We start from the raw sequence: 23,227 nt of genomic DNA on the forward strand, positions 1-23,227 counted from the left end.
AAAAAGATGAAAAAATCATTGGTATAGGGGGCACTATCCCCCCCCCCCCCACACCCACCCTCCAAATGGGGTCCTAATACCAATAAAACTCTAAAATAATCAAGCTCCAATATTAATATAGTACACCAGAAATAAATAGAAATAATTAATTACTCAAGTGAAAGAAGACTAAACCCTAAAAGAAAATTGGATTTATTATATTATATGGAGAAGCAAATTTGCAACTGGGGACCTACCTATATGAAAGCAGTGCATGCATGTGGTCCTTTTTTTTTCTTTTCTTTTGTTACGTACACAGATAAAAATAAAAGATGGAAAAAGCTTCCAAAACCCTAATTATCTTTTTGTACCACACTTCTTCAGTGATCTCTTCATCTTCTTTAGTCATATCCTTTTCATGAATTATTAATAGGACCACAAAACTATCTTTTCATTTCACTCCATTTTAAGCTTACAACATGTATATTTTTTGTTGGATCCCAAGGAAAAATAACATATACTTCTTGTAGTATTTATTTATATACTTCAAATTTCAATCTATCATCTGTCTCTTTCCAACTTAACGAACACTCTTCCATTTTGTACTAAATCTACTCTTATCCCTATATATCTTTACCTTCTCTTCAGCAACAATAACTACTCTACCATATCCGGGGTTTGGAGTACGAGGGTCCAAACTAACTAATTGTTACGGTGAATTTAAACATATAATCTTCAAATTTTATTTTTTAAGATGATAGATTTACATAATATTAATTTAGAAAATATATCAAAAGTATAAATTACAACAATTAACAATCTAAATATAAAAGAAGTATATTTGAAGAAAATATGGTCAAGATAAACTCATTTTAAAATAGCAGTACAATTTAGCCAGATTGATATAGAGAGTTATCACTTATGTAGCAAGTTAACTTCAGGTGATTGAAAAGAAAAAAATTAATAAGGGGGTTGGAAAAAGTATTGGGGTTCCAACTTTCAACTATTTATATTTAGACATAAAAAACTTACTCTATTACTTATATACAACATAATTTTCCAACGGAGTAGATTCAATTGAACCCTTTCATCGTTTTTAGCTCTGCCACTGGTCAACTAAACCTAGCTAATTCTTTTAGTTGTCTGTGCACAAAACATAAACGCATCTAAAAGATCATAATGCTGAAATTTTAAAAGAAGAAGAAGCCATTACTAGCTTAGGGCTCCTTGCTAGGGTTATGCATTTAGCTCACTACAAAATAAGTGTGAATTACATGGGAATTTTCCTTGGGATTAGTATGAAAATCCGCAGGAAACTTATTTTCCTGCAAATTTTCATACTAATCCCAAGGAAAATCCCCATGTAATTCACAGTTTTCTTGTAGTGGAAAATGTTGCATGAAACCATAACTAACTTCTTCACTGTGAACTGTGATGCCAAAAATATATATATATATATATATATATATTGTCTCTAAATAACCGTACGTACAACTTTATATTGCATAATACATTTTGAAATTGGAGTACATTGAAGCAATAATTGATCCCAAACAATCCAATCATGAGTTTTTATAGCTATAGAACTCATATATAGGAATAATTATGACCAAAAGAACATACAATTGTTGTTATATATATATATACTACTATATATAATGCTAGTATCAAATTATTCAGTACTCACCGAGGCACATACAGTTGATGACCTGCTCTGATCTTGAAAGTTGAATAGCTTAATGAAACATCCGATCAACCAATAATATGTCTGGTTTGGTATCATGTTGAAATTATATAACCAATACGTACTTTGTCTAAAAACTCAAGTTGTTATAAAGAGCAGAGAGGAACTAAATGATCTTAATTGGAGGGCTCCGTCTCGTCACAATTTTGAGAAGGTAGAAAATGGAAAGGTCTTATAGATTGACTTGTGGAGTCAATAGAATGTCTAAAGGAATTAGTACTACTTGACATGGGATTTTCTGAACCGGAATTATTACTCAACATTTGGAAGTTTATTTCCTTGGGATCAAACTCTGATGATGACGATGGTCCAACAATATTATGTTGATGGAAAAATTGAGGCAATCCTGGTGGATAAACAACAACTTGATGATGTGAACCTAATGGCATACTAGACATTAAATTGAAGTTGTGATGAATATCTTGATGTTGATGAGATAATGAATTTTCTGAATGAGCTAAGGATAAATTTGAAGGATCCCATTTCAAAAAATTGGAATTGTAGCCCAAAGCATTATTATTATTATTATTAGGTGGTTCCAATGGAACGACATTATCATCCCAATTGATGCTCTTATTATTAAGACCCTCTTTATTACTAGTAATTTGATGAGAATTACCTCCAATTCCTAACATAGGATAAAGATTAGGGTTCAAACTTCCAGGAGGAATTTGCAAGGGAGGCAATTCGTCGATTTCATGTTTAGCTGCATCAAGCAACCAATCAACAACTTTACTTGGTTGATTAAGCCCTAATCTGTCTTGAAGATCATATAATTGAATAGCAGTAGGAACTGAAAGCCTTACACGACGATCTCTTAGCCCTCTTACAGTACAAACTTTGCTGTGCCTGTCTTTTCCTCCAAATGCTCGCGAAACACGAACAATTCTTGGATCCTTTAACCTTGTCCATGATGTTGTAGACGAAGATGCCTTGCTCTCATTTGCCTTCTCTTCTCTTGTAATCATCTTATAATGCCTCTCATAATTGACCCAAAAAACACCTTCCCTAACGTTTAATTTTTCACTCACACTAAAGTTTCTTCCCTGATTTCTGTTTCATATATACAAAAAAATCTATTTAGTATAGACAAGAAATTATAAGACTTATAATACCCTAAAAGAAAAGTTCTGCAGCGTTAATCTCAAATAAGTTAAGAATCGACGATATACTCATTAAAAGAAAATTAAGGCAGATATATATTACTACTGGTATATATATCCATGAGAAAATATAAAATCATGAAATTTTGCTAGAGTTATAAGCACTTAGAAATTAATACTCATAAGGATAAGATATACTCTCTTTGTATAAATTGGCTCTAATAAGGAAAGTGGGAAAAAAAAATGATCATATGAAGGTAGTTAAAAGCATGAAAATTGGGATACCCTAGAATTTAGTAGTATATATATAGCAGAGTAAACAGACTTACCCAATTCAGCAAACAGTTGCAAAGAAGAAATTCTCTTTGATTTCAGAGAAGAAACAATATATGGAAAATTTGATTGTAGTAAGAGAGAAGATGCTGGACTCCAACCGACCATTTACATATTAGAAAGCAATGGACCACAGCTTGCCACGTATAATTTAGGAATTATCTAACAGATAATTATTACACCCTATGAAAAATCGTTCTGATTTTAACCTGAGACGAAGTTTAAGTTGAATCTTTGTGTCTTAAAATAAATATATATTAAATGTATTAAAATATTCTTTAATTTTATGATTATATCATATATAAAATTTTAATTAAATAGTTATCAAAAATAAAAAAATACATTTTATTCTGACTAAAAAAAATTAACAAAAATAAATTGAAAGGGGAAAAGTATTTTATGTTGTGCCCGTCAATTTTCTTATCAAATGCTCAGCACGCATGCTGAGCTATCATGGTTAATATATTTTTCCTTTTCCAAAAATAGGAGGTAAGTTTAATTAGCAGTTAGAAACAAGTCCTTAATTAGTAAAAGGCATTTTGATTATGAATTAAATTTATCTTTTGACAATAGAATAAAAAAATGTTGGGGACCATTTATTCACGTAGAGAAAAGTTGGGGTTGATGCTTTATCGACAACTACAAAAGGTTGAATTCGTATATATCACATGGGTCGACTGAAGCACGCCTTGCCATTGTCATTAATTACGTCTAACCAATATCTATCACTAACTCAAAGTAATTTGTTTCTATATTTGTGTCAAATTAAGCTCAACACAATAAGTATCTCAATTCCAAAATGTTTGTAGCACATATAATTTCTCTTATTTTTCAAGTTACATGTAATTATCTTTTAATGAATTTGATATTTATAAAAATTATTTTCATGGTTGGTTCACATTTGTTGAGCGTTTTAATACGATATGGATAAATAATACTTCCTCCGTTCCATTTTATGTGAGGTAGTTTAACTCAACATAAAGTTTAAGAAAGAAATAAAGACTTTTAAAATTTGTGGTCCAAAATGAATGATAGAAATTTGTGTGACTGTAAATCATTTCATTAAGGGTAAAATAGACATTTTATAGGTAAATATTGTTACTTAATATAGAAATGTGTCATTCTTTTTTAGACTGACTAAAAAGGAAAGTAAGTCACATAAATTGAGACAGAGGAAGTAATATTATTTTATTTGTCATATTTATCTTTTTAATTTTTCCCATAAAATGATTTATTATCACACGGTTGTCTATTATTAAATATACCTTCTGTCTCACTCAACTTCAAAAATTAGCTCGAATGGTGGAGGAATATCCAAGGTCATACAAGGAGTTCAAAGATCTTATCCCTTACTAATGTGGGATATCATCTTCATGACCACCCACACGTTCGAACATTCAGTCCCAAGAAATGCCATGTTAAATAGATATTGAGTCTAACTCAACTTTTAAAAAAATCTAACTCAACTCAAAAGTAGGAGGATTGTCTGTATAATGTTATACAAGGAAGCCATGGATCTCATCCTTCATTGATGTGGGATATTATATCTACGAATTTTAAAAAATCTTTTCTTCTTAAACTTCAGTACGCTGTCAAACATCACACATAAATTGAGACAAAAAGAGTAGTTTATTCTTGTCCGAGCTATAGTTTCTTGAAGATGTATGCAAGGATTTTCCCTTATATAGATTAATTTGCTAGCTAATTCATAATTAGAAGAAGAAAAGGAACACACAAGTATAATGTTTATTAGTGGAAGAAATTAAAATAAATAAAGCATGACATGAAATTAGGTACATAGATGAAAGGGAGAGGAGAAGACTTTCCCTTAAAGAGGAGGGACCAAACTGATCATTTTGTTTACAATGCCCACTCAATATATGTAGATCAAGGACCACACTACATTTTGTATTGCAGAGAGATTTTGCACGGACCAACAACTCATATATACATAATTATGACATTAATTTAACTAAATTAATTGAACGAAATTAAATAAATAAAGAGGTATAATTAGGATTCTTTTTTCCCTCTGCTAATACAAAGCAATATCTCAATATAAACATTTTTATCGACATGCAAACCCTTCAAAGTTAAATTAATACTTAAATTTCTTGAGGCAATATTAAAGGAAACATGAGTTTTTAATTTACATAATTTTGTGAACAAATATTTCACCACGTTTTAGTGGTTATAAACCTCCAAACAGTTTGTATATACGTGTTTCTTGCGTGTACTACCGTTTCACTACCAATTATTTGTGAGTATTTACGCAACAATTTTTAACTAGATACAAAATTAAAGAATTATGACATAAAGAAGTGTCATTTAGGACCGACTTAAAAAAAGAGTTTCATCACATAAACATAAACAAATAGAGAGGATATTTTATGATCCAAGGAAAGCACGAGAGAGTAAGGGAAGTAGGGTTGTCTTACAACTCCAAGAACTACCAAATTAGGTTAGAAATTAGAGTACTGAAGAAAAGTACACCTTTTTTTTTTAGCTTGTCTAAAAAAAAAAAATATCGTCTTCTATAATTAGAAAATAATTTCACTTTAAAATTATCATTTTACCCTTACTAAAATAATTAGTCACATAAATATCTAAGATTTTTCGGGTCAAAAATTTTAAAATTAAAAATCTTTCTTTCTTTCTTAAATTTTTTTTTTGTGTTAAGTCAAACGATATCGAAGAATATTTATGCATTGATGTACATAGGGTATATAAAACTCAAAAAAGGTGGGGAAAATCAATAAGAAACTAGGAATAGGAGTAAGTAAATAAAAAGAGACAGATGATATGCCATTTGGTTATTCTTAGGTCATGCTATACGTTGCAGACGTGATTTATAGTTGCCAGATCAATGATGGCCACTAGACAGTTATTCCCAGCTACTCATCATTCATTTGAATATACAATTACTCCTCTTTTTCAATTTACATTTTTTTCAGTAACATTTTACATACATATTTAAAATTATATTTTTATTTTCTTAAATATCATGTTCAGTTAAACTAAGACGTATAGAATAGACGTAGGGAATAATTGAGTTTTGGTTCGATCCTTTGCCGCAAGTTCCACCGACCCGGCCCTATACTGAAAATAATGTTTGAAACTTTTTTTTTTGGCACCTTTATCAAATGCATCGATAAAAAGCTAATGAATTGGATTCCGTATCCAACTTTTCTTTTCCTCTCGACGTTTAGTTATTTGTAGTTTTCAGTACTTGTTTTTATTTTATACTAGAGCATTATTATAATAAATGATGAAAATAATATAGGGCTGCAGTCCAAAATCAGATTAAAAGTGACATTGGCCAAACTATAACGACTAAATTGGCCAATTTGTCAATGCCAAATTAAACAGTATATACGTAGTATTACAGCCATGCTACCTATAATTGTACTATATACGCTAGCTAGCCCTAGCCTAGCCCCAATGATATATATGATCAATTGATCATTTAAGACTTACATTGGATAATTGGGAAACTAAAAAGAGTAAATCGGCTTCTATACAATACCTTACAAACTGCATAGAAGATGCAAATAACATTAGATAAATTCGGTGTAACGAGTTTGACTGAGAGGGTGTTGGGAGGGAGAATTGAAAATGACACAAAGTTCGTAATTTTTTGTTTACTAGAAATTGATGTTGACCCTTATTATGAAAAATATAAACTTGCGTCAATCTAATGAGAAATTGAATACTTACATATCATATTTGATTGCAGATTGAGTAACCTAGTATTAAGCATATCTATAGGGTGGGGAATAAAGTTGCTTATGGATATGTAGTACAAAGTACTAACTTTTGTTGCCAAAAAGGAAAAAATAAATCAACAATTAAGACTTTTCCTGCTGAAGGTGTTGTAAGAGACAAAAGGTCAGTGTTTAGAAATTAATTAAAACTGGGAAAGGAACCACATATAGCAGCTTATTTCTTGATCAAATCTTGACTGATTAACTTATACTATATGATATCTGGTAATACTATAAGTCTTAATTATTAAACTTTTACACACCAGTTGATTTTATTTGGCTTTTAATTCAAAAAAAAAATGACATGAATTTCAAATAATCAATAAGAACTCTTTTTAAAAGGGTTATGAAATACGATTAGTTCTAACAAGAAAATATTTAGTTATCCTCGTATGGTGTTTACTCCAAATCAAGCAATTCTCGATAGAATTCTACTTTGCCCATCCCATTTTATGTGACAAGATGATCAAATTATCAATATAAATTTAACATATTTAGATATTATATAAAAAAGGATTATAAATCCTACAATTTTTAAATTACGATCAATTTTTTTCTAATCACTTTAAATAATATTGTGCCACCTAAATTAAGACAAACTATTTAATATGTCATCATTGTCTAAACTATGATAGCAATATACAATTGCTATAATTAGGGAAAGAAATATTTGTATGTATGTTTCTACATAGAAAAATATATTGCATTCTCATGTCATGACTCTGCATGTCGGTAGGTTAAAAAAACTCACCTCATTGGAAGCATCCAGTAAAATTGCTTTAATGATTAAATATGTTCAGAAAAAAAGGAAAAATTTACCAACTCTGACTGCAATCAGAAAACATTATGGTCAGGCATATTTCCTTTTCGATAATTAATGTAATTAGTTACACAACCCATATGAAGAAGAAATTGCTAGTGAGTACTCCCTCCGTCTCATTTTATATGTCACATTCTTACTTTGCACTTACATAAAGAAATGATGTAACTTTACCCTTTTACCCTTATTTAATTTTTTTGGAACTCAAGTTTTCAATCAATGAATATAAATTAATTTATTTTGATTAATTAATTTAACCAATGAACATGAATCATTTTCTTAACTTTTCTAAGTTGGTCAAATGTATATTTTCAATGCTAATAACTCACAAAGGTAAAAAAAGAACAATATGCAAATTTATGCATTGATTTTATGAAATGACAAGTACGAGTATTATGGATCAACTATTTATAGAAAGGGATGACATATAAAATACTCGCTCCGTCCACAATTATTTGGCAGGTATACTAAAAATAGATGTCCAAGATTAATTGTCAATTTAAACAATCAAGAAACAATTAATCACCTTTTTCCAATTCTGCCCTTAATGATAGTTTAGTTCAATTGAAAAGTTATGTAGACTTTTGGTATTCTTGGTATAATAGGGTTATATTAGTCAAATTGCACCTTCTATTAAATTTTCCTTGAAGGGTGTGCATGACCTTACCCTGACAAACAATTGTGGACGGAGGGAGTAAGACGCAGGGAGTATAATTTATTCCCAGTCATTTATAAACTATAGCTTTCTCATAAAACAATTTACTCCCCTTGAGATATTTCCCAAGCTCCTCTTTCAATCTGTCGGTTAAATGAAATGCCTCAAAACAAAATAATCTGATTTGGAAAAGGAATCTTAATAGCATAGTCGATGAATTTTCATTTAATCTGATTTGCATAGTTGATAAATTAAGATCTAGCTTCCCGGCCTTACTTGTAATTATTCATGTTAGGCCTTTTATTTTATTGGTATTAATAAAAAAAATGTTAGACACTCAGTTTAGTGATAACAAAAATAGAAAGAAAAGATATATGCACTTGTAATGGATATCTTATTGTTTGACATATGTTACGAGGCCAGTGGCAGAGCTATAAAATTCACCTACAAATTTGGTAGAACTTGATAATTTAGGTCTAAACTTTGTATTTGTATATTCTGTATAAATAATCAAACAAGAACTCCGTAAGTTGCATTTTATAGAATCCATAAACCACAAGGGACCTAATTATATAAAAAATTATCACACCAACCAAAATTTCTTATAACGACAAAAAGGATCGACTCAAGAACCAATTTTATCTTAAGCTTAGTCATGTTCAAGGGTTTCTACTTTCTATTGTCCAAAAAATGTTTGCAAGTTTCCCAAAATCTTTTCCTCTCTCTTATACTGTAGTAAGCTAGTCAAATTATATCACATAAAAGACTATGATTTCAAATAAGTTCAAATTTTAACTATATGAGCTGATTCTCAAATGATGAAAAATCATACTGCAGGATAGAAATAAAGAGTAGTAGCATAATTAAATCTGTGCAGAAATAGGGGAAAATACAGAAGGAAAGACAAAAGGTCTTAAATAGTTATGTCTTGGGATTATTACGACATAAGTAGCAGTAGTTCAGTTTCTCTGTTATATTTTGCATTATTCACTGCCACTGACACTTACTCATTCAATCTCACTTTGATACATCACCCTCTTCGATTTTAGGATTTCTTTTCACTGACTTAAAACGGACAAAATTAAATTACTCTCTATCATACACAACTCATAACCAAGATGAGACAAATTTTAAGACACAACATTCAATAAGTACTGCTCTTTGGAAAGCAAAGCAAACTAGTGGCTATGGCCCAAAAGAAAGAGAGGTTGGAACACTCATAGAAATAACTTTAAGCTGACATTAATTTTCTCACTTTTCTAAATATTAAAATTTCTAGCTCCGTTACTAACTTCATATGTTCCTGGATCTACAAGTCAATCATGAAGAACTGAAAGGGGGCTCTCTTTTTTCCTATAGTTTTTCAAGGATGCAATAAAGCACACCACCTACTACTTTATGGAAAGACATATGATATAGACCTAGAAATAATTGAAACATTTGTTAGTTGGATTTGTACGAAAAGAGTCTTGAGTTTACTTGAGGGTAAAGAAAAGTGCTGTCATTTCCAAATTGGGTTAACATGTGAGCCATAAAACAATGTTTTGTTGGATTTTTGGGGCATGCGTGACTGCCGTACTATTATTCCTTTTAACAAAAAAACACTCGTCTTTCTTATTTTGTTCCTGTTTATGGCCATAATACTATAGCTTTACCCCCAACTTTGTGCTTTTGTACATCACTTTTATCTCTTCTTTCTTGTTTGTCTCGTCTTTTCCTATAATTGGAGCGAGGAACACTTGTAAACTTTGAGTATTCCATTTAAAACCAACTCTTAAGACGTTTCGTAGAGCAGCTCTCTACAACCAGGACGTAAACATTATTCAAGCAACAAGGTATTTTGCTTGTATGGGTACAAACACCCCTATCCATGTTCCCTATCACAATCCTGTTTTGAGTCCTCATCACTGACCAAAGTCATGGGGACAAACATACATCCCATGACAAATATTCTTCTCGTGGTGCATTGACAAAAATATCACAAACTTATTAACAAGCATTACCGATGTAAATAAATATCTATTAGGAATTTCAAGAAATCAGAGACAAACAACAAAGAACCATATCATTTCAAAAGTACTTGGTCAGAAATCGAAATCAATATAAAGCAGGATGTCACAATAGCAAGGTTCCAAGAAGATTGATGTAGCAAATATCTAGATCTATGAAAAATTAATGTTAATTTTGAAGAAAAAAAAACTGCAAAATCTATTTAAAGAAAAGTAGAAATTATTGGGTAAAGCAAAAACCAGGAGATAAAGTTCAAACTGGAAAAAGTCGTCTAAGAGGCAGCAAAAACATTGTAATAAGAATTACAACACTCCAATCAGTAAAATAAAATATGCACTATATGCCCTTGTAACATTGACCTGTTTGGTTTTGCAACCAAAAGAAACTAGAAAGCTTTGTTCTCCCAGAATAAATGGGCCAGAACTGATGCAAGGGCCTTCTCTATTAGTAAATTATTAAGTAATTTGTGTATTGGTCCTTCGGAAGCAAATCTTGAATTGATAACTGCATTACGAAGGTTAAGGAAAGCAAGAACACTGTAAAGAAAAAAACATCCAATATGGTAAATGCTAACCGAAGATAAGTTTTCCTTATTCAGAAAATTATACTAAACTAAGTGGATACACAAATATTGAATGACCTGCAAATCAAACAGTGGTTGTTAGGGAGACAAAGTGTAGAAAAGATACTTATACATCAATTTGGGTCCTGTATACCCTCACTGTGTAAACATCAGGACCTGAAATGTATCTTGAGAGCTTGAATGAACCATCGCTTGCATTCAATTTGTTAAGGGAACTCAGATGAATCCCAAACCCACTGGGATGCACAAGGGCAATTCTTCGTAGAGCCGCTTAATGCAAGACCCTCTTTGACCTTCCAGATTATATTTGCAAACCAAATGATCAATCAGAACAGAGTACAAATTTAGAAATGAAGTATGTAAGCCAATATTTTTTGTTTGTTTGAATTGTGAGAAAACTAGAAGTACTTATTGTGCATTTGCTTCCTTCAAACTGGTTGGTTGTAAAATACATCATGAACAATGACTGCAAAGAGAAAAATCCCAAGAAATTTCCTTATTAGCAAACAACACACCTCATGTATCAAACTCATGTATCAGGTAGGCTTATACAGAATTACTTGTTGTACCAACATCTCGTCTACAATCATCAATTCCAAGGTACGAACACTTTGCTGTCCTGTAAACAATGACAAAGACAAAGACCAAGTTAGTAGTTTCATACCTATCCTAACGGATACTACCAACTAAAACTCAAAAGAACTTTACATTCAAAACCTTATGATATTCATTAGGGCTCCTGTGAGTTTTAGTAACAATCTCCAACAAAGAAATGTCAGAAATAGAGCTCAGTGGCTCTCCTTTTAAAGCCAAAGCTTGCTGGGAAAGCATGATATAATGGCTGCACTTTGATGTCACTGGTGTAAAAGCAAGCATACGAAACCATAGTTAAAATAGCGCAAATGGTGGCTTAGGTTTCCATTCTCAACGTATTCGTATACTAAGAAGTAAGAACAAGGATCCTTCAATGCAATATCCTATCAAACGTACCTGCAATTGTTTCAGCACGTGAAATATTACCTCATATTCTTTATGACATATGGAGTGAATGAATTCATCATCAGCAGATCTGCTAAATCTCAAGTATGGCAGAGTTAAATCACCAATCCTGACTTTCACTATGAAAAGTATCACATTATCAAGCTAAGTGGCTCAGACCACTTTTGAAAATTGCATTACAATTACCACTTAAGTTCAAAGATAGCTGAAGTTTGCAAGTTTAACCAACCATGAGTCCATGATGTTGATTTTTTTTCCCATAGACTGGGAGCAGGTGCCAAAGAGGTTATAATTAAGTAAGAAAAGATAGTATATCAGTATGAGTAATGAATTTACCAAGTTCAAGTGATGAACATGTGCCAAAACCTTCAATTCAGCAAGGAATTCTTTTGTTGATTGCATATCCATCTTCTTCGTAGCAGCTTTCTGCATTTTATTGAGACAAGGGAGATTAGAAGCACGAGTAACTTTGACTATGGAAAATAAATGCATGCCAAGTCAAGGCAACTATGTGAATGGTGCAACAGTGACATATTAAAGCAGCTAGAACTAGGTCGATGATCAATCTGAGTAACCGAATAATTGCTAATCATTTCAATCTAACAAGAATAATATAACGAACCTCGCCTCTGAACTCTCCATAGTAAACAGAAGCAAAACCACCTTGGCCAATCTTGTAGGCTGTGCTGAAGTTGTCACTGGCATTAGCGAGTTCATCATATGAAAATTCTACAGATTTATCCACAGCAATCCTCTGGACCCTCTGGAGAAGCACCCTTATTAAGAGGTCCCCCTTCTGAAGAATCCTCAAAATTTGCTTGACCCGAGTCATTTAAAGAAATTACAAGGCTTATTCAAAGGATGAACCAAAACATTGCTTCCACAGAACAGTTGACATACTTTTATCATTAACCAGGATCGATTGCAGGAAGCTTATATTTTTGTAACGAATGGAAAATAGAGTAATATCTCTAACAAGTCATTATGATGAAGATGATGATGATTCCTCATTCCTAAGGCAATAGAAATGAGAAATGAGAAACAAGAAACAGGAATTTCCACCATAGAGTTTGACGGGTAATTAAGCATACATCAGTAAGATTGAAATCAATAAAATTACCAGGAACATGCTTATTACTACTGTGTTTGTAAGATTCCAAGTTAAGAAACAATTTTTCTTCCGTTTTCCTGCCTCTATAAAAGGTAAGATACAGGCAAGACACTAAAAGGACTACCACAAGAACTACTGCAACCCGTATGCCAGCTATTGCTCCACCTGAGATTCCTGTCAATAACACAATGTTTAGTAGATTACAATCACATTCAGAGCGATTTTGATACCTCAGACTTGATAAGTTGAAAACGATGCCACTGTAGCAGTAAAGGCCAACCTTTTGAGCTGTGAAAAGCAAGAAACAACAATTAGCTACCAATATAGCATTCATGAAATGATTAGGAGCTAATTGGGGTTGGAGAATACCTTTACGAAGTTCTTAATGGTGGATAAGTTCCATTTTGATCTGCAATAAATTTCAGAAATCGAGATTTAAAAGAAAACTATAACATCAGCCACCACTTGGCATATATAGTAACAGATATTCAAGTGACAATTCTAAGCTTTGACTTATTTCATACATGTCAAATCATTCGAAAATTCACTATGATTGTAGTATGCAAAATTATTCCTTCCCGATAATATACAATGAGCAGGTTCCCTTTTAATGATTCTGCATACCTTTCTGTAAAACCTCATCCGAATTTGACTAATTGTACTTAAAATATGCAAAGAATATGAGTATAGAAGCCTTGGTAAAGAGATCAATTACCTTTTCCAGGAATGAAAACCAGACCACTTCCCCTGCCAAGATTTTTTTGAGGATTAGTAATGTTGTATTCTTCAGCATTGGGAATGCTGGCCACCATCAGAAACAAGTGACAAAGCAAGTAGACTCTAGCTTTACAAAGATCCTAGAAATTCTACTAACTCCTCTATTTCCTTTATACAGTTCTGTTTACACCAAAAAAATAAAGTCTCCACTCTCCAGGCAGTTCCATTTCACATCATGGACTGATCTGATTTTGTCTTTAAAACACCTTCCATTTCTCTCCCTCCAGACTGACAGTGATTAATATTTTTTTTTGAGGATTAGTAATGTTGTATTCTTCAGCATTGGGAATGCTGGCCACCATCAGAAACAAGTGACAAAGCAAGTAGACTCTAGCTTTACAAAGATCCTAGAAATTCTACTAACTCCTCTATTTCCTTTATACAGTTCTGTTTACACCAAAAAAATAAAGTCTCCACTCTCCAGGCAGTTCCATTTCACATCATGGACTGATCTGATTTTGTCTTTAAAACACCTTCCATTTCTCTCCCTCCAGACTGACCACCATATGCAAGAGGATATTATCCTCCACCATTTTTCTGACTTTTACTTCCCCCTCTTTTCATACAACAACTCATTAGATCGGCTGTATGTTCCGGCATTGTCCACACTGTCTTTGTGAGACTGAAAAACATGTTCCACAATTGGGCAGTGAATTTACAGTGTAGGAACAAGTGATTGTTTGTCTCCCTAGTCTCATTGCACAAAAAACATCTAGTCACCACAACTCTCCCCTTCTTTTGTAACACTTCATGAGTAAGACATGCCTTTCTTACCACTAGCCATATGAAACATTTCACTTGTGTAGAGGCTATGTTCTTCCAGACATTTCTCCATATCTTTAGCTCTTCCTCCTGCATAATGCTATTCTCCCTCTTGTATAACTTATTTACAGTGAAATTTCCTTCTGAACTGTGTCTCCATCTAAGTCTATCAGGCTCCATTATTGTCCCACCAAAAGTATCCACTTCTTTTAGCAGGTCAACTACTCTTTCTACCTCCCAATCATTTAAGTGCCTTCTGAAGTTTAGATTCCAACCCTGGGGGGACCAACAATCAGACGCAACAATTTCAGGGTTGCTAGATAGTAACATGAGATCTGGAAATTTATCCTGCAGTGGTACTTCTCCTATCCAATGCCAAGATTTGCTTCAGGATATAGTCTTCCAACAACTTCTGTGGGACATTAAATTCATTGGCTACTGTAACCAAATTCTGGTCAGTGCAAAGAGGATAAGTTATAAATAGTCCGTAATCTTTTGAAACATGACTATCCCCACAAGAGCACTTCACAATAATATTTACTATAGCATTTGCAGGAACAATTTTAGGATCATAACTGTTAGACTCCTGCAACTTTTCAACTGTTGTAAGGTTCGAACAATAAAGACGAGCGATTCTCGGATAAGTAGTAATAGTTGACCTGCACACCAAACTGATGGCCCATGAATTTCCCATCAACACAGCTACATGAGAAGGGATTATTAACTCTGCTTTGGAATTGAATAATATCTGGATTGGTTATCTGAGGCTTATAACTAAGAGTATTCTTGATGGTGGTTAAAAAAGTACTAGATATAAAAGTTAGGTTTGCGTTAGCATGAAGTTTTTGTGCAATGAGAGAACAAACTCAATTCTACATAAATAAATCCAAAGACTCCGACTCATTTCCCAAACCCCAAACAACTAAATTATAAACGCCAACACAAAATCTCACCTTATATTCCACAGAGGTCTTTGAAGGCTCCAGAAGTCAAATCATGTACAGATCTTGGGCAGTTAGGTTAAACAAAAACAGTGGATATATCTGAGATCTACTTTGCTGCTCAATGTCAGAAGCACTGTCAAAACTCATCACTATGTTATTAAGTAATTTATGTATTGGTCCTTTGGAAACAAAACTTGAATTGATATCTGCATTACGAAGGTCAAGGAAAACAAAAACACCATAAAAAACAAGAACCCAATATAGTAAATGTTAACTAAAGTTTAGTTTTCCTTTTTCTTTGGCCAGAAAAATATACTGAAATAAGTGGATACAGAAATATTGAAGGACCTGCAAATTAACAAGTTTCATTTTCACACTTGGCCTGAAGGGAGAAACATCAAGTCGTGTGAGTAACTAACATATTTGATTGAGATAAAATCTGAAAGAGACCTAACCCTCCCAAGAAATTTGATAACATTACCTTACATCAGAGAATCCACCGCCACCACAACTTGGGGTGGAAGATTAATCGTATTGATGGGATGACTGCCATGGAAGCTCAGACCAGATAGCTTCTGAAGAATGATGCAGTCTCCTTACAGCTCTAGTTTCTGCACGATTGTAGGAATTATGCATGATAGTTCAAACAAGGAGACACTGGGATGCACAAGGGAGGTTCTTTGGCGAGACTCTTACGGAGAATTCAAGACCCTCTTTGGGCTTCCAAAATTATATATGCAAACCAAAAATCAATCATGACAGAGTACAGCTTTAGAAGTATAAAGTATATAAATCAATATTTTTTATTTCTCCGAATTGTGAGAAAACTAGAAGTACTTGAAGAGCATTTGCTTCCTTCAAACTGGTCAGTTGTAAAATACATCACGAACAATGATTGCAAAGAGAAAAATCCCAAGAAATTACCTTATTAGCAAACAGTAGTCAACTCTTTATTACCTGTTGTACCAACATTTTGTCTACCATCATCAATTCCAAGGTACAAACACTTGCCGTCTGGTAAACAATGGCAAGAACAAAGACCAAGTTAGCAGTTTTACACTTATCCTAATGGATGCTACAAACTAAAACTCAAAAGAACTTTACCTAAAAATCTTAGGATATCCATTTTGCTTCCCGTGAGTTTTGGTAACAATTTCCAACAAAGACACGTTAGAAATAGAGCTCAGAGAGCCTCTCCTTTAAAGACAAAACTTGCTGGGAAAGTATGCAATTCATCTTAATGTCTGTATTTGATGTATCTGGTGTAAAGCAAGCATACGAAACCATAGTTAAAATGGCCAGACAAAAAGGAAGCATAAACAGGAGACGAAAGAAACAGGCACATAGCTGGTCCCAATGCCAATAGTAACATATATCTAGTGGAAACTTAAATTAAGTTCAAACTAAGAGTACACAACTTATAGAATAACAAACATAAGAAGAACAGTCAAGTAAATCTCATGGAAAAAAAAAATAAGAGTTGTGATATAAGAATATTCCTTTGGAAAAACAATTATGATACTCGAATGGAGCATCATACTAAAGAAGAGAAACAGTAGTATCAACTTTCATATAAAGCATATGCCCTCGTCATCAAAAGAAGTTAACAAAGGAACCTATAGAATTCATTTAAGAGCTCACCGGTCACTGCCTTTTGAGCAAGCAACACACAAATTTGCAGGTGCAATTGGTCTTAACAATTAAAACTGCATGAAAGCCTTGCCATACTCACTTAATTATGATGTCCTCAGCAGCCCACAAAACATTAACAAAATCAGAAAAGATGAACCATATAATTCTCTATTCTCTTACATGACACAAATCTTTATGATCGAGTGTCTTCATTCAATTTACTACAAATCACAAACTCGTATAATTAAACTACTTAATTTTTGTTTTAAGTTGTAAGAGTGGAGACTTCAAGAATAATTCCACAACATTCCGTTCAATTTCTACGTGGTACCTGAATCGAGGTGTTGAAAACCAACCCCTTAACAATCCTTCTGGAAATCATACAAGATAATGACAGAATTAAACTCCAAATAGCCTCAGGCATTCTCCCTAAAAAGGTAAAAACAAATTCTCGAACATCCTTAACAGACACTGCGAGAATAACAACCTAATTTCTTGAAATTCAATGCCAATATATTCTTAAAAACTATAATTTCTTTATTTTTTCTAAGAATACAAATGTAACTTCAAAAAAACAACAAGTCATTCATTTTTTCTTGAAAAGAAGGCATGCGAGAAATTCAAGACAACCTGACAACATCAAGTTCTCTGAGTTTCTCTTTTTAATTTCTCTTTTTAATGGATAGAAGAAGCAGCTAGATCGGCGGCATAATTGATCGGAGATCATTCCGATGGTAGCGTAAGAAGTTTTCACTTGAGCAGCTGGTCATAGCTTTCTGAACACGCGGAAGTAAAATTAATACAACACGTATTTACTAGTTAATAATTCAAATATAGTACTAATTTTTTGCAAATTTATAATTCTAATATTTCTTTAATTTTTTAATAACTAAAGTCTATTTACAAATCCAAACATAATGGGAAATTTGATATTATCCTATATAATTTAAATTTTAACTTCTCCATTTTTTATAGGTTCATTCAGAATATAAAGTTTATGGTTCAAAATTTGAATCCTTAGTTATAAAATTCTTAATTAATACCTTATACATTTTAAAATTCCAAAATTTTAATATTGTTTTATTTAAATTAAACTAGTAAAATGACTTGCACTTCACACAATAACAAATTAGATATTTTTCATATACTTGAGTATTAACACCATTTTAAATGTGAATATATTTTTTTAATCATCTCAAATACACCACAAAGTAGATACTACCAGATCAAACAATTGTAGAATATGTTATCGGACATTAGTGTCGAAAAGAAATGTTTTATTCTAGTACTTATTTATTTAACGACAAGAGTTTATTCTCATTTTAACTTTTTGACTCAAACTGTTTTTTTTCGTGTGTGCTTTTTGTTTTATTAATACTTTGATTTGCTTAAATCAAAAATCTTTTCGAAACAGACTTTCTATCTCAAATAGATAATGATAAAAATAATGAGCATTCTACCTTCAAACCCCCCACTTAATTGATTTGAATAGATACGTTGTTATTGTAATTGGCTGAATTATTTTCTAGTGCAAATTTGTGTGTGAAAGAAGTTATTACGAAAGATACTTTATACCATCAATTTGTTCAATTTATTGATAATAAAAACAGACTCTAACTTAATTTTGTTTCATTTTAACCCTAAACTCTATTTTGGAGTTGGAAACTAATGATGACAATGTGATGAGATAAAAGATCAGAAAGCGATTGGCACAAACACAACTCAAGAAGTTAGGATTGAATGTTCCTGGCAGGAGGAAGTATTCAGTCGATTCCAGTGGTAAAAAATCCAGTAGAATATGACCAATTTCAGTAGCCAAACCTAAAATTGAAATTTCATTATTTCTTGAACTCCATGGCATGATATCAGACAAAGCTGCAACACCATTACCTTTGGGAAATCTAAATCAGACTATAGCTAATCAGATGCGACGTTCGACTAACTTCACTCTTTCAAGCACAAGACATGGAACAATCCGCATAAGCTAAATCAAAAAAATTATTCAACTGGTGAAACTTTTCACTCTAAAACCAAAGGAAATTACTCCAAGAATATATATATCTCAACATTTTTAAAAAAGGGAGTACATTTGCAATACACTTGGCTGACACTGCAAAACATCATCAGCTACCATTATTGACAGTAAGTGGAGTCTTCGCCACAAGAACAAAGCCTGATAGAGAGGGAGTTCAAGTAGTTACAATTTGTATATGATAATATCAGCACACGGTTAACAAAATTGAATTCTCCAAGACTATAAAAGAAATAGTAGTTTTGGAAAGATAAAAAAAAAATGCTACTTTTTTCCATAAGCCCTGAAGCGAGACGCAAAACATGCTGAGCGTTTCGCATTGCTTAATGTGCACTTCAGTGTCATCAAGGCTCTAAGACATACTTTCCTTACCAATAAGCGTCTCCAGGAGAAGCCACACTAAACAATTGATATTTCACTTTACCGTAATTTTTTCCACTTCTTTGTCCATATATTTGTTATTCATGCTTATTATAATAAGTCTTGGACTAAACAGTAAACATTTATATTTGTACTTCTTCTCCATTTGTGCTTTTTAAAGCTCGCACTTTTTTCCATTAAAGCTCACGCTTTATTTGCGCTTACAGCCCCAACAGAGCTTGGAGCCTTTTTGCGTTTTTCGCTTGTGATAACACTGAACTGACCAGAAGACCCAACCATCATAACTATAGGTTAGGGAGGTAAGGGGACGGATTAGTGTACTTCCCTCTGGTAAAGCACTTATCTTCCCTTGTATGTTGTTTGGTGTGATCAAAAGAAAGCAAAACAAACTTTACTTTCTATACAGTTCTTAATAAATTAGGAAACCTGACTAGAATAATAACCTCATTTTGACAAACCTCATTCACTATTACCTATTGACCCACCTGAATCATCCTCTTCAATTGTTCAACCCAGCAAACAAATAAACAGACACTACATGATTTCAAATTCGTGCTCAGAGATGATCTGGTGCTTTAAGACAAAAGAAGAAGAAAATGCATAACATAACATCAAACTAGTCAATACCCAAACAGATTAAGCTAATCCCATTTCAAAACCTTATCAACTAGTGCTATTTGGGGTAGATATTAAGTGATACCAAAGATGAAGCCAATCTTGCAATTTTAAGTCTTTCTGGCACATGTGGTTATGTAATAGCACATTATTTGTGTTAAAAGCATCAGTTGTAGTCAAACTTTGAACAGAATGTTTAATTGGGTGATATTAACACCATTACTATCAGCTGTAATATGGTCTTTCTCATGTAAAAAAGGGTAAAGGAGAAGACTTGAAACTTCTAAATCGGTTGAAACTAGGGGTTTGCCAACAATAAGAAACAGAGACAATCGCAGAGGGAAGGACATTAGAAAAGGAAAAAGAAGAAAAACTAGAACAGGGGTCAAAGGTGCTCATGACAGTAGGGAAAGAAGGGAGGGCGCATCCGTCAAAAGCTAAGTTTTGGGAAGGGTAGCAAGGAAGGAAGCAACCTTCATTTGGAAGAGCCAAAAAGGAGGCAACAGTAGCTCAATGTGGAGGGCAGAACAAATGGGAGGCAATGGAAAGGTTATCAGAAAGGAGCAACCATTCGGTTGGAGGGAAGGGCGGTTAGGGTACCACCAACTACGGAAAGGAAATGCAGAGAAGGATAGAAGCAGCAACTACAAGGTCTCAGGTAAAGAAAGGAAGAAGCTCCTTTTACTTAAACATTATACAAACTCTGACAACTTTCTTTTCTACTTTGAAATGGAAAAATCCATTTCTAAAAAAGATAGAGTGAATGATGAAAATAGGGAATTAGGAACCGCTAAGGAAAGGGGGTTGGATAAATAGACAACAAGGTCTCAGGTAAAGAAAGGAAGAAGCTCCTTTACTTAAACATTATACAAACTCTGACAACTTTCTTTTCTACTTTTGAAATGGAAAAATCCATTTCTAAAAAAGATAGAGTGAATGATGAAAATAGGGAATTAGGAACCGCTAAGGAAAGGGGGTTGGATAAATAGACAACAAGGTCTCAGGTAAAGAAAGGAAAAAGCTCCTTTTACTTGAACATTATACAAACTCTGACAACTTTCTTTTCTACTTTGAAATGGAAAAATCTATTTCTAAAAAAGATAAAGTGAACAAGAAAAATAGGGAATTAGGAACTGCTAAGGGAAGGGGGTTGGATAAATAGTTGGGAGTGAAATAGCTTTTTGAGGATAGAGAGACTTAAACCCTCATGATTTTAAAGTTTTATAATATAATTGCATGTCTCTCTCAAATTTTAGGTTTCTTATGTGTTGATATACCCCTCTTGTGTTTCATCTGATAGACTCCCAACAGATATTCCTAAAAAGAATAATGCTCAAATTGCACAAACCTAGCTAAACAGTTCCTCCTTTTAAATCTAATTTCAAATAAACCCCAAAAAGCATATTTCTAAAACCTACTTGACGTTCTCATTATAGACTGCCACCAAAGTTTCCACTACATCCCGTTTTATTTTCCCACTAGGAGAGGGAGGGAATGGATAAAATCTCGTCAAGTGCTTAAAACATCAAATGGCATTCATTTTCCTTCCCAAAGTTAACTCAACTCTTACTTGATATCACTTGTTTCAATTAACCCTTAAGCATCGTCTTCAACATTTAGTACTCGAAGATATCACACAAACACAACCTACATACCATCCTACACCTTGTACGACTTCCATACGTCACCTTCTTCCATAATCAACCAAACACCGCAAAAAAAAAAACATTTCCTCCAAACCCACTGCACTTTTAAAGCAAGTGGGGACACTACATCTTCAGATTACATGTCTACAAGTCTTTACTGAAAAGGAACCAAAGAACCACCAATTCAAGACAAATGTGATAACTCCCCAACAATTGTGATTGAATAGAAGTTCTAAATTCCTCCTAAATCAGAACACCAGCTATCCAGCTCAAATTACTATCTATAGGAAACAATGAGGACTTAGAGAACTCCGAATGTGCCTTGAAAGCAAATTACTTATCAGTATCGGAGGAAATAGGTCCACATAAAACATAGTACAAAAGCAATGATAACGATGGCATACACGGTTGAATGATAAATAAACTGTTATGATAAAACCCCTAAAATTGAATCCCAATACCTTCATTTGGGGGAATATTAGTAGCTCAGTTCGTGCCAATTATTATTATAAAAAAAAATACCTTCATTTCTGGTAGCCACCACCAATAGCATTCTCATCCTCTTCAACCTTAGCAGTCAAATAAGGCTTAGGAAAATCGTTGACATCAAACTTGTACTCCATCCTCATCTTCTCAACATCAGCTTTGGTGAGGAAGGTGCGCTTGATTGGAGGACGGTTACGCCTCTGGTCACGAGAATAATAATTGATATCGAAGACGGTTTCAGGATCGGATGTGGGGATGATGGCCTGAGATTGGGTAGTGGCGGGACAGAAGATTCTGTACTCTGTTGCCTTGGGTACAGAGCCTAAATACTCGGGGCTTGTTTGAGGTCCGGTGAACTCCCATGGCTTCTTCATGAACCGTTTTAGGGTTTGGATCATCGATTTCCCTGACGAAGCCATTGAAGAAATTTGCTCAATGAGATCTGTTTGATTTTGCGGTTTAATGTTATGTCTTGAAATTGGGTAGGGATAATTGGACCTAAATCGCCTTGCTTATTTTTGTTTCTCAAATGTTTTATTTAAATTTTAAACCTTTTTCTTATGAGTAATACACATAAATTGAAAAAGAAAAAAAAAAGGTGCTAGAAAATTCTAATTTGAAAATTTATCAACTACTCCCTCGGTTCATTTTTAGTTTTCATGATAAGCAGAGGCGTATCTAAAGGGGGGTCACCGGGTTCACGTGAACCCATGGTCTCCTCCCGAAATCATATATAGTAGTGTTATAATTTTAAGAAAACATTGAAATATAGATGCGTGAACCCACACTTCAAGTATCACATAATGGGATTATGACTAGGTGCACCTCTCTCTGTGAGGTTAGAAAGTTGA

At 33.2% G+C, this 23,227-nt stretch overlaps 2 protein-coding genes and 1 long non-coding RNA gene across 36 annotated transcripts; all 3 read right to left on the minus strand.

Annotated features, from left to right (window-relative positions):
- Window positions 1-1,522: 1,522 nt before the first annotated feature.
- Window positions 1,523-3,253, minus strand: LOC102580219 (transcription factor TCP17). Its single transcript, XM_006338295.2, has 2 exons — window positions 3,156-3,253; window positions 1,523-2,776 (listed from the first exon to the last, which is right to left on the minus strand). The coding sequence occupies exon 2, from the start codon at window positions 2,689-2,691 to the stop codon at window positions 1,840-1,842; it is 852 nt and encodes a 283-aa protein (XP_006338357.1). The 5' UTR covers window positions 2,692-2,776; window positions 3,156-3,253; the 3' UTR covers window positions 1,523-1,839.
- A 7,374-nt stretch (window positions 3,254-10,627) lies between these two features.
- LOC102580542 (uncharacterized) lies at window positions 10,628-18,018 on the minus strand. Of its 34 annotated transcripts, none has more exons than XR_001472889.1 (10): window positions 17,847-18,018; window positions 16,689-16,843; window positions 16,066-16,598; window positions 15,917-15,966; window positions 14,352-15,790; window positions 13,817-14,084; window positions 12,613-13,510; window positions 11,709-12,416; window positions 11,552-11,610; window positions 10,628-11,457 (listed from the first exon to the last, which is right to left on the minus strand). It is a non-coding gene; the product is annotated as an uncharacterized lncRNA (long non-coding RNA). The 34 variants fall into 34 exon arrangements; XR_001472906.1 differs by having other exon boundaries at window positions 12,613-13,275; window positions 13,382-13,389; window positions 13,471-13,510; window positions 14,352-16,598; XR_001472927.1 differs by having other exon boundaries at window positions 11,709-11,848; window positions 11,982-12,060; window positions 12,327-12,416; window positions 14,352-16,598.
- A 1,020-nt stretch (window positions 18,019-19,038) lies between these two features.
- LOC102583239 (uncharacterized) lies at window positions 19,039-22,907 on the minus strand. Its single transcript, XM_006338296.2, has 2 exons — window positions 22,413-22,907; window positions 19,039-19,389 (listed from the first exon to the last, which is right to left on the minus strand). Exon 1 carries the CDS (start codon window positions 22,793-22,795, stop codon window positions 22,415-22,417), a length of 381 nt encoding a protein of 126 aa, XP_006338358.1. The 5' UTR covers window positions 22,796-22,907; the 3' UTR covers window positions 19,039-19,389; window positions 22,413-22,414.
- Window positions 22,908-23,227: the final 320 nt, after the last annotated feature.

Source organism: Solanum tuberosum, unplaced genomic scaffold (genome assembly GCF_000226075.1).
Source record: "Solanum tuberosum cultivar DM 1-3 516 R44 unplaced genomic scaffold, SolTub_3.0 scf00004, whole genome shotgun sequence".
NCBI lineage: Eukaryota > Viridiplantae > Streptophyta > Magnoliopsida > Solanales > Solanaceae > Solanum > Solanum tuberosum.

Bases quoted from the DNA above. Each gene is read 5' to 3' on its own strand.
- LOC102583239 (XM_006338296.2), bottom strand. From the start codon at position 22,795: ATGGCTTCGTCAGGGAAATCGATGATCCAAACCCTAAAACGGTTCATG.
- LOC102580219 (XM_006338295.2), bottom strand. From the start codon at position 2,691: ATGATTACAAGAGAAGAGAAGGCAAATGAGAGCAAGGCATCTTCGTCT.